The sequence below is a fragment of the Cupressus sempervirens genome, chromosome 6 (assembly GCF_028749045.1).
Source record: "Cupressus sempervirens isolate cs-2001-9-10 chromosome 6, ASM2874904v1, whole genome shotgun sequence".
NCBI classification, from domain to species: Eukaryota; Viridiplantae; Streptophyta; class Pinopsida; order Cupressales; family Cupressaceae; genus Cupressus; species Cupressus sempervirens.
The window spans coordinates 76,201,521-76,211,735 of record NC_143123.1 but is presented as its reverse complement, the minus strand read 5'-3'; the positions used below and the strand labels follow the sequence as shown (position 1 = coordinate 76,211,735).

General features: G+C 29.6%; 1 protein-coding gene across 1 annotated transcript; it reads left to right on the top strand.

The window, feature by feature from the left end:
- The first annotated feature begins 6,642 nt into the window (after positions 1–6,642).
- On the top strand, positions 6,643–7,672 carry LOC149551237 (PLAT domain-containing protein 3-like). The gene is made up of 2 exons (XM_089786796.1): positions 6,643–6,774; positions 6,922–7,672. Exons 1-2 carry the CDS (start codon positions 6,679–6,681, stop codon positions 7,360–7,362), a joined length of 537 nt encoding a protein of 178 aa, XP_089642922.1. The 5' UTR covers positions 6,643–6,678; the 3' UTR covers positions 7,363–7,672.
- Positions 7,673–10,215: the final 2,543 nt, after the last annotated feature.

Genomic DNA, 10,215 nt, shown 5'->3' with positions numbered 1-10,215 from the left:
TGATTTCTTCACGCGATTATTGTCTTTTTCGTTCTAAAGCTTTTTAAAAATTTAAGATACTTAAATAAAAGGTAGAAGTGAGAGTAAAAGTGGGGTTTTATTTCTGATATAAGATTGTGTATATAATTTTATAAATTATTATAAGATCAGAAAGGTTAAGGTTACGCAGAACAAACACATAAAAGGATGTGGTCTGATTCGTTTGAATATTGAAAAAGAAAAGAACATTCTTTGCGTTTTCCATGTACTATGTCTTCATCATCAAATGTAGAAAAAAAAATTGAAAAATAAAATGAATAAAATGTAATTGTGTGAATCATTTGGAAGTGTTAAATTTTTAGTCATAAAATTTTAATAAAATGGTGATAATTATCTTAAAATATATAAAGAAAAATGAAATTTATTTATATTGAATTAATTAAAATTTTCTTTAAAAAGAAATTAAATGTTCATTAAAATATTAAATATTATTTTATTAATTATAATAAATGATGTTTTGGTTGTGTGCTATAGATTCTATCACTTCCTTTTATAAATTTTTATTTTAAATATTCTTAACCTTTTTTTAGATTAGGAAAGATGTGAAGAAATATATATATATATATACATATATATATATATAGTAAGAGTAAAATTATACTCTAATTTTTATTTTTATTAGTAAATGTTAAAATTATATTGTCACTTAAGTTTTTGATACTCTTCTTGATGTGAATACCTATTAATCAAAATCTAACAATGTAATATTTATGGAGTGCAAATAAGATATATTTCCATGTATGTTTTTATTCATAGTACAAAGCCTAAATCAATGGAAGTGGAATATTATTAGTTCCGGTAGGGAACTAGTGTTTTTGCTTGGGGTCACAATCAATTTTTACAGTCAAAACTAGTAATTTACTTTAAAAAAATCAAAAATTACTTTATTAATTAATTTTTAATCAATAATCCTTATTTTGTGATTAGGGAACTAATGTTTTCACTTAGGGTCATAATTAAATTTTACAATCAAAACTAGTCATTTACTAAAGTTTTAAAAAATTGTTTACTTTTTAATTAATTTTCAATCAACATTTCCTATTTTCTAATTAGCTAATGGCACTTTTGATAGCGGTGAAAACGATTTCTTGACACAAAAAATTGGAAAAATTAGCTTCACAGGGAACTCTAGAAAGAAAAATAACTAAGAACAACATGATATGAAATCAACAACCTTGCTCACATTCCCTGTCAATCTCTAGTAGTAGTACTTAGAAGCCCCCAATAGCAAAAAAAAAATAACATCAAACAGTGCACTATCACAAAAGAAGATATTGATCCCAATTTGTTGTTTCTTCATCTTCATCTTCTTTTCCTTGCCTTTTTTAGTATCTCAACGTTAGTTGTGCACTCCATGACAAAAAATCTTCCTTCCTCTCACATAATTAGCCCAAAAATCTTCCTTCCTCTCATGTAATCAGCCCATGCTTATCCAGGTTTGAAAGAGAATTGTGGAATAGTACATGGAAAACACACAAAATGTGGTTTCAAGGTGTTTTGTGGTCTCGAGTAAGCATTACATTCATTTTCCTTATTTTTCCAATTTCTTCTACAAAAAAATCTAGAATTTATTCATTGTGACCCAGTACACTCTAGGATCATTTAAAATTAGTGATCCATGTCAATAATTAATCTAGTAAATTATTTTGCAAGGTTGAGCTTTTACTATGAAAATGGAAGCCAAAGATTAATGTCATCCTTTAACTTCTAGATTATTTATTTGAGTTAAACCTCTTTGTGCATTTCTAGTTAATTTAATGAAATAATTTTTTTAGCTTTTTGGATCAACCAAAATTATGGGATTTGCATACATATTAGGTTTCTAAGATTTAAAATTAAATCAACTTTATTATCTTATTATAACAAAAAAATAATTCTTACGTAAAATAATTTTAAAATCATATATTTCAAAATTTAAGGACTTTATTTTTAAATGTTTAAATGGAAAAAGGTTTTATGTGTTACTCTCAAAATAGCTTTTTCATTACTAAATTGCACAAGGATGTATCTTTCGCATTTAATCAATGCGCTTTATCTAGAGAAATAAAAATCAACCAAGACTCTTCTTTTCAAAAGGAAGAGACTCTGGCTCTTTTAGAGCTCTTTTACAACTATGCTTATACTTAATAATGATATATTTTGTGTGTAAGAGCTTATAACACAATGGTAAATTGTGAGCCTCATATCTAGGAGGTATTAGGTTCAAGTTTATGCAAACTTAATAAATAATAATTAATTACAATGTGTAATAATTAATCTTGATTTTGGCCTCTTACTGATAAAAAAATAATGTATATTTTATATTTTATTAAAATTTAGTTAAAATAAAAATAGAAACAAGATAGATGTCCATTCAAGAAATGCAACTATTTTTAAAAATACAGCCAATTTTAATAATGCTAAAACATAAATTATTATTCCTTTTATATAGTTTTGATATTCAAAAACTTGTAATTAAATTTATTAAAAAGTTAAATATCAAAAGTTTGTAAGATTGCAATAGTTAGATGTATTTTCATTTTCTTGGTGATTTTGTCCAATTTTATTTTCATATCAGTATTCTTTTTTATCATGGTTATGTATATTTTTATTAATCACTAAAAAATATTTATATATTTCAAGTACATAATGTCATTTAAAAGTGTTCTTTACTCTTTTGAAAGTAATGGTACTAAATAGAAACACCAATAACCCAAAATTATAGTCTACTCTATGACAAACCTCCATTTAAATATCATTTGTACAAAGAAAATATGGATCTAATTTTACAAAATACCCATAAATTATTTAAATTCAACTCAACAATTGAAGGAATTCATTTTTCTTACCAGGGCCAACTTGACTATGACAAAGAGACCAAAGCCAACAATCACTCCTCCAAGTACCCAAGAGAAATAAGACAAAAAAGGAAAGTCATTGTCAATCAACTTTAGCCTAGTCAGGGTTCTAGTTTTCCTCATGTGTGCAGGTAGTAAACAAATAGTCCTCCTATCCAAATTTTACCTTCTTGCCAAAAGCCCTATCTGATTCCATTATTTGTAACTTTCCATGCTCTAGTTCTTGTACTTGGAGAAAATCCTCTAGCAAGTGCCTACCAATTTGACCTCAACTCTACACTTCTCTCAATTACTATGCATGTTAAAAAAAAGGATTGAACTAAAAGTGGCATCATTTCAAAGAACCTCCATTTGTCATGATAGGCATGAATCCATACCCCTAGTTTCTTTCTGATCACCTAAATGATTACTAAGCCACCACATCACTTGATCCTTACACACTTCTTCATTGCTCATGATTTCCTACTCTTAAGAGCCCTACTCTAAAGAACGTGTTAAAATGAAGAAGTTATGTTAATGTTGGAACAATATCTATGTTTTTTCTTCATAAATTTCTCGCCAAGGATGAGGTCTAGACAACATGTTAGAAGTGGAGCTTATCTATCTTGAACACTCCACGCAACCTCTTCTAGAAATTTGACCCTCTAATTAAAAACATTGACCTTCATGTAGCTAATATTACATTGCTTTATCATTGCGCCCACAAAATTGAAATGCAATGATATGTCTAGGGTGGTCTATTTAATCTGCTACATGTATATACTCCTCATTATGGCATGACATCTCACATTGTTATTCCTACATTCATTTGTGTACTTTACACAAGATCCTCTCCCTTAAAACCTCTCAAATTCTCAAAAAAATGCATCCCCGTCAATTTTTAGTTCAATTAAGTGTGAATCAAGTTTGAATATAAATAGAAAAAAAATGATTTTCATACCAAATCAATATTTATTGACATGCAACATCATTTTGAAAGAGAAAAGAATCAATCACTAAAATGTTGATATATTATAGCACAAATGTCAACAAGAATGATGTATTTACTAATCTTGTGGACAAGATAAAGTTTCTACAATGCTAAGATATGTTAGGAGTCTAAGAAAACTTATATTGATGTTGTGTCTTGATCTATATGAAACAACTATCATGAATTGTTTAGTATTTGTAGAAATCTAACAAAGTCTACTTGAAGGAATATAAAATAATCCCTTTGTCAAGTCAATGAAAGTGGTGGTTTCTTCTTTCTACTTTATTTGAGGATATGATTTGTCCTCTTGAGAGAGAGAGAGAGAGAGAGAGAGAGAGAGAGAGAGAGAGAGAGAGAGAGATGAATATTACATGGATATAAGCCAAAAGTGTTTAAATTATCAGCTTTTCCTAAATTCCATACTGTGTAAAAACCCTTTCTTTTATCATTGGTATTTAAACAAGAAGCCATGCAATTGGGTGATTTTTCTTTCCAAGACCATAAATTTTATAACTATTTTTAGGTATGTAGAGGAAAATCTATAAATTTTATAGATATTTTTAGGTATATAGAGGAAAAAGGTAATATAATTAGTTTGAATCCCTACTTTTCCTTTATTGATTAAAAAAAGTAAGTCAACTTTGACTATTTAACACTTTTACTCTAGGAATCAAGCATTATTGTTTGATGTTTCAGTTGCAAAGAAGGTCTTGTTTTTACAAGGATATGATTATTTCATCATAGCAATTGAGAGATATTGGAATCCATCTTGTCAAACTTAATTTGTGTGGGATATAAATTAGTGAGGATGAAGTGCACATTAGAATTTGTCTTCATCAAAACACCTCTTATACAACATGGAAATCATTTTAAGGAGTTTTTTGATGAATTGGTTAGTAAAAATCTATGGGAATCCTTAGCCATCTATTATAAGTTTGATGGGTATTGATTTGCATAAAATTTACTACTTTAAATATATCTTGCATTCTTTTGAGGAAGGAAAAGAAGGAAGTTTTTATAGTTCATAATACAAACTATCTATTTTTTTAGCCTACATATGGTGATAGAAATAAAGGACTGCCTAAGAGTCCTTATGGAAGTCACCTAATTATGCTACGAAAGAGGAGTACTATGAGCTTTCAACTTGGGGCCTCTCTTTCAGGAACACAAATTCTCCACCACTAGCCCAACTCAATCTTTACAAGGATTATAAATTATTAGAGTATTTTGAAATATAGTAGGTAAGTATAAATATTTTTCTAGCATTTCAATAACAAGGGTTATAAAGAGTTCATTTTTTGATGGCATAATTGTAGTGTGAGTCTTGGACATGTGCAAGTTGACATGGAGAGATATAAAAGCTTTATCATTAAAATTTATTTAGTTAAAGTTTAAGAGTTTATCAACTTTAGTTTCTATTAAAATGGATAAACATAGTTAATATTGACAAGAACAATTTCATTTATGCATTCAACAATAGATAGAAAAGAAATTAGGAGGGATCCAAGTGTTGTTTCGGAAGAACAAAAAAATTTCATTTATGCATCATATTTCAACATTTTGAGGGAGGCTAGAAGTTAGTGGTAGTCACTATAATAACATGAATATTAAAAGGGTTGTCTATGGTATAGAAGAACAACAATGCATCTAATTACAAAGTACAATTTAAAAGGATTTGAATTTTATTTATAGGAACTGAGATTGAAAGATCTATATAGATAGTGATTGTAGACATCCATTTAATATAGTTCGTAAGGTGATGGTGGTTAAAAAAGATAATACAATAAATGTGAATAAGTAGAGAATTCTAAGCTAATCTACATTAACATGTGTATAAACAAAAAATTTCATAGTTAATAAAATTGCAATGCTTTCGTAATGATTTAATTGTATGGGGAGACAATCTTAGAATAAATGAATAAGCAATCCATCTACATCAATTATAATTCTAAATATATTAATAAAGAGTATAAAGATGTCACAGCCAAAATTTGATCATGTCAATCAATATGAGATAAGAATCACGAATTGTTGAGTATCGTCAATTTGTATCGATTGGAGTAGACTAAGCCATTCACTCTCTACCAAATCAGTGAAAGAAGTTGCTGCTTGTTTCTTCTTGATTGGTGTTGATGGTAAGCTCTCTCGAGAATGGGACGACCATTACACAGGTCTCATTTCTTAATATCAAAATCAACAACAGTGTCAACATTAAAAACCATGGGGAATGTTTTTCTTGCTCATCTTGCTTTAAAAAAGAAGCTGTGTCATTGGGTGTTGTCCTTTTCAAGACTTCCGAATTTCATTAAAAAAATTGGGTTCCAAAGGCAATCCAACCTTTGAAACGTGGCTGAAAGCATTTTAATTTTTGTCTCTGCTGATTCATCACTAAAAGCATTTAATCTATTCATTTCCATTGATTCATAATAAACATTACTAGCCTTAAATTTGAACCATTGAAAGAGGAAGCTGTGTTTTTCATAATGTGAATGCATCAATTGCAGAAATGTACGAGCCGAACTTGATGTGACCAAACTTGACCGGTACAATCTGGATAAGCCTGGCCTGAAAACTCACCAAGCAACAGGAAACACCTGTCAACCTCCACCTGAAAGTAAAAATTTCATGATTGTACTGTTCCATACACATGCATCACGTTTCCATTATAAAAATGTTACTCTCATCATACACTTCAGCCCTGATAAACTCTGCTCCGGTGAGATCTAACCCTGATACAACCTTCGGTTAGCCCATATCAGCCCCTATAAATTCCCCCTAGCTGAGCATGTTTTATGCACACTCACAGTCATATATCTCGCAGTGATATTCACAATGGCCCCGAAATCCTCAGCTCTTCTCTTTCTATTGTTTCTTGCAGTACTGATCACCATTGCAGCAGCACATGAGGCCTCTCTTGATAATGATAATGTAGCTCAACTCAAAACTCCATGTTTTCCTCATTAATTTTTCCACTGTTAATATAGTTCTCTTAGTTAGTTCAACTCCAATAATTTATTTCTAGATTTCTAAGGTTTCAAAGGTTTGTTTTTTTCATTCGGTTTGAATATTGTGCAGGCGCAAACGTGTGTTTACAGCGTATACGTACGCACAGGGGACATTTTCAAGGCGGGGACCGACTCCAACATAAGCCTTGTTCTGGGCAATGCGGCGGGAGGGAAGTTCAAGATAAGCAACCTGGTCACATGGGGCGGTCTCATGGGGCACAACTACGACTACTTCGAGATGGGGAGAGTGGACATTTTCAGCGGGAGGGGGCCTTGCCTCAAGGGCTCCATCTGCAAGATGGATCTCATCTCCGACGGAACGGGACTGTTTGCAGGGTGGTACTGTAACTATGTCGACGTCACCTCCACTGGGCCCACCAGCTCATGCAAGAAACAGAGGTTTGTTGTGAACACGTGGCTGCAGCCGCCATCTCAGCTGTCCTACTCAGCAAATAGCTGTATCAAGTCTAACTACGTGGACAATGCAGCCATCGCGACCGTCGTGAAATGAGCTTTTGGCGTTGGGGACGCGCCGCTTATCTTGTCCATGGGAAAAAATATGTTTTGTGTTTATTTGTGTGTGTTATTAACGCCGACTACGTACCCATCTTGTTTTGGTTTTAGTTTGTTTGGGAAAAATAAGTTTTATGTTCCTTTTTGCTTGTGTTTTTATCGCCCAGGATGTACCTCTCTCGTTTTCGTCTTAGCTGTCTTACGTAGTAACTGAGGCCTATGTACGCTGTGTTGAAACTATAAACTCTGCCTCCGCAATATTTGTGTAATTATCTATTTGAAGAAAGTATGTGTATGTTTTCCATTTATTTTATTTTTTTTTTGAATCTCTTAATGTGAATATTGTTTGTCCGTTTAAAAGTTTTTAAAGATTTTAAGAAATGATTAAAAAGTGAAATGTGAGGTTGCTGGGAATGAATGTACAAATGGATTATGATTGTATATATTGTAGTTTTTTTTTAATAGTGAAAAAAATAGTTAAAAATATGTGTTCTTTTTTCTAATAGTTCATATACATTGTAATTTTATTTTTTCTAATATATGAAAAAAGAATATTCTTTGTATTCGCTATGTACTTTGCTTTTATCATCAAATTTGTAATTACAAAAATATTTAATCATTGAATTTGTAAGCATAAGAATATTTAATTTAATATTTAAAAAATTAAATAAATATAAATAAAATCTAATTGTGTGAATCTTTTTGACCTATTAATATTTTACTCATAAAGTTAAATTAGTAAAATGGTGATAATTGACATCAAAATTGTCACTTTTACATAGATGATTATTAAAAAAATTAAAATATATTTTTTATTTTGTCTATATTGAATTAATTAAATTTCTCTTTAAAAGAAGTTAAATGTTCATCAAGATATTTTAGCATTATCTTATAAATCATTGTAAATGATGCATTATTTGTTATTATTATTATTAGTTTCACTTACACAATCATGCAAGTCATAAAAGCTAACAAAACCTTTTCACTAGTCAATACAATTCAAGAATTTTTTTGAGGTTCTAATTACTTTATAAAGTTCTTTTAACTTTTGGTCTATTTATCAAAATAAACAAATACTATTTATTTAGAAGCCTATTTGCTATTGGAGAAAATAGCAAGGAGAAAAATTAACTTTCTCCAACAAAAATTATAGAAAAATTGATATAGCACACAAATATCGTTAAAATTCAATTTGCTCCATTCCAATTAATCTTGAAATTTAGCACCAAAATACCAAAATGAATCTAAAAATTACAGAGCTGAGAGGAAAGAGAAGGCGACCAAAAATATCAAGAAAATGTATAGATTGTTTACAAAGCTTCTCCTTCAAGCTCCTAGAAATTCTAGATTTTTGCATATTCAAGATCCAAATCTAAGCTTGAAACAAAAAAAAACAAAAAACAAAATTATCTTTTTAGAATTTGTTTCCATCTTTTTATTTTCAGCACAAGATGTGCTTGAGCATCAATTTGGATTTTTCAATTAATTGGCAAATTCCTCTGTTAAAATTTTTTTTTTATTGCAAAGTTTTCTGACCAAATGTTTCTAAGCTTATAGAGTTTTGTTCCCAAGGTTATTTTTCTCAATTGAGATTTATGAGAATAGGCACCTCGAGAACGATAAATCTAAGCATTATATATATATATATATATATATATATATATATATATATATATATAATGATAGTTGCAACGAAATAGGAAAAATATTTACTTTTTAGTTTTATTTTGATAAGGTTATTATAAAATTGTTAATAATTTTTTAATTATAGTTGTATAAAGTTACTATAAAATTATGCTTAAACTATTTTAAATTTAATGTAGAGTTATTATAAAATTGTTACTAAAATTTTAATTATAGTTATATAAAGTTACTATAAAATTATGTTTCAACATTTTTTTTTAAAAATAATATATTGAGTTTAATTTAGATTTTTTTTTAAAATTATATTTTACTTTTAAGATATTGTAATGTAAAATGTTATAGTCAAACGTAGACATATGGTTAGGGTCAGAGTTACCATTACAATTAATGTTTACCTTAGGGATAGAATTAAGATTAGGGTTGGAGTGTAATGTCCCTATTTTGGAGGAGTTAATTATTTATAAAGTTATCAATAAAAAAAATATTACAAGGTAACTTTATATTTAATTAAGTGATATATCTTATAAAGTCATTAAAATAAATAATGTTCTAGAGGTTGCTAGAAGGAGCAGAGAAATAATTAAAAAAAGAGGCCGTCCTAGTGAGGAAAAAAAGAATAAATAGGCATTGAGGGCTCATTGCCTATCATGGAGATTTATTATTAATTTTTGCTGATGTGCATTATGGAGCCTAGGGTTTCTACATGTAGTCACAATTGGCCATTGAGAATGAAAACTCTCAATTGGTACGCAATTTTGAGGGTGTGAAAGATCACCTGAATTATTGCAGGTGTGGGAAGGATATTTCAGTCCTTTCACTTGTGCTTAATTGCTGGTTTGGAGATTCAAGTGGAGTTGCACTTTCACCATATCATCTTCAGCAGTTAGTCTCCAGTATCTAATCAATCCAAGTTCTTCATTTCAGTTTGTAGTTGTAACAAGTTCACAATTGTATACAACCAGTTAGGGTTTGTCTGTAATGTGCCATGTCATAATGTTTTGGTGCTAGAAATTGCCATATCATTTGTAAAAACATTTGGTTTTCATTGAATGAATACATTGGCACTATTATTCCCTTATTTTAGCAATATACTTTAGTAGTGTATTAAATTTAGGGTTTTCTTTAGTGGCCTATTGGAAAGGGTCATTACAATGGTATCAAGCCAAGCTTCCTACCAGCCTGATAGGGTTTATCCAGCCAATTTACA

What these genes read in the sequence shown, in the direction of transcription:
- LOC149551237 (XM_089786796.1), top strand. Translation starts at nt 6,679, where the DNA reads ATGGCCCCGAAATCCTCAGCTCTTCTCTTTCTATTGTTTCTTGCAGTA. An exon ending in CCTCTCTTGATAATGATAAT is followed by an intron (nt 6,775 to 6,921) that starts GTAGCTCAACTC and finishes AATATTGTGCAG; the next exon opens with GCGCAAACGTGTGTTTACAG.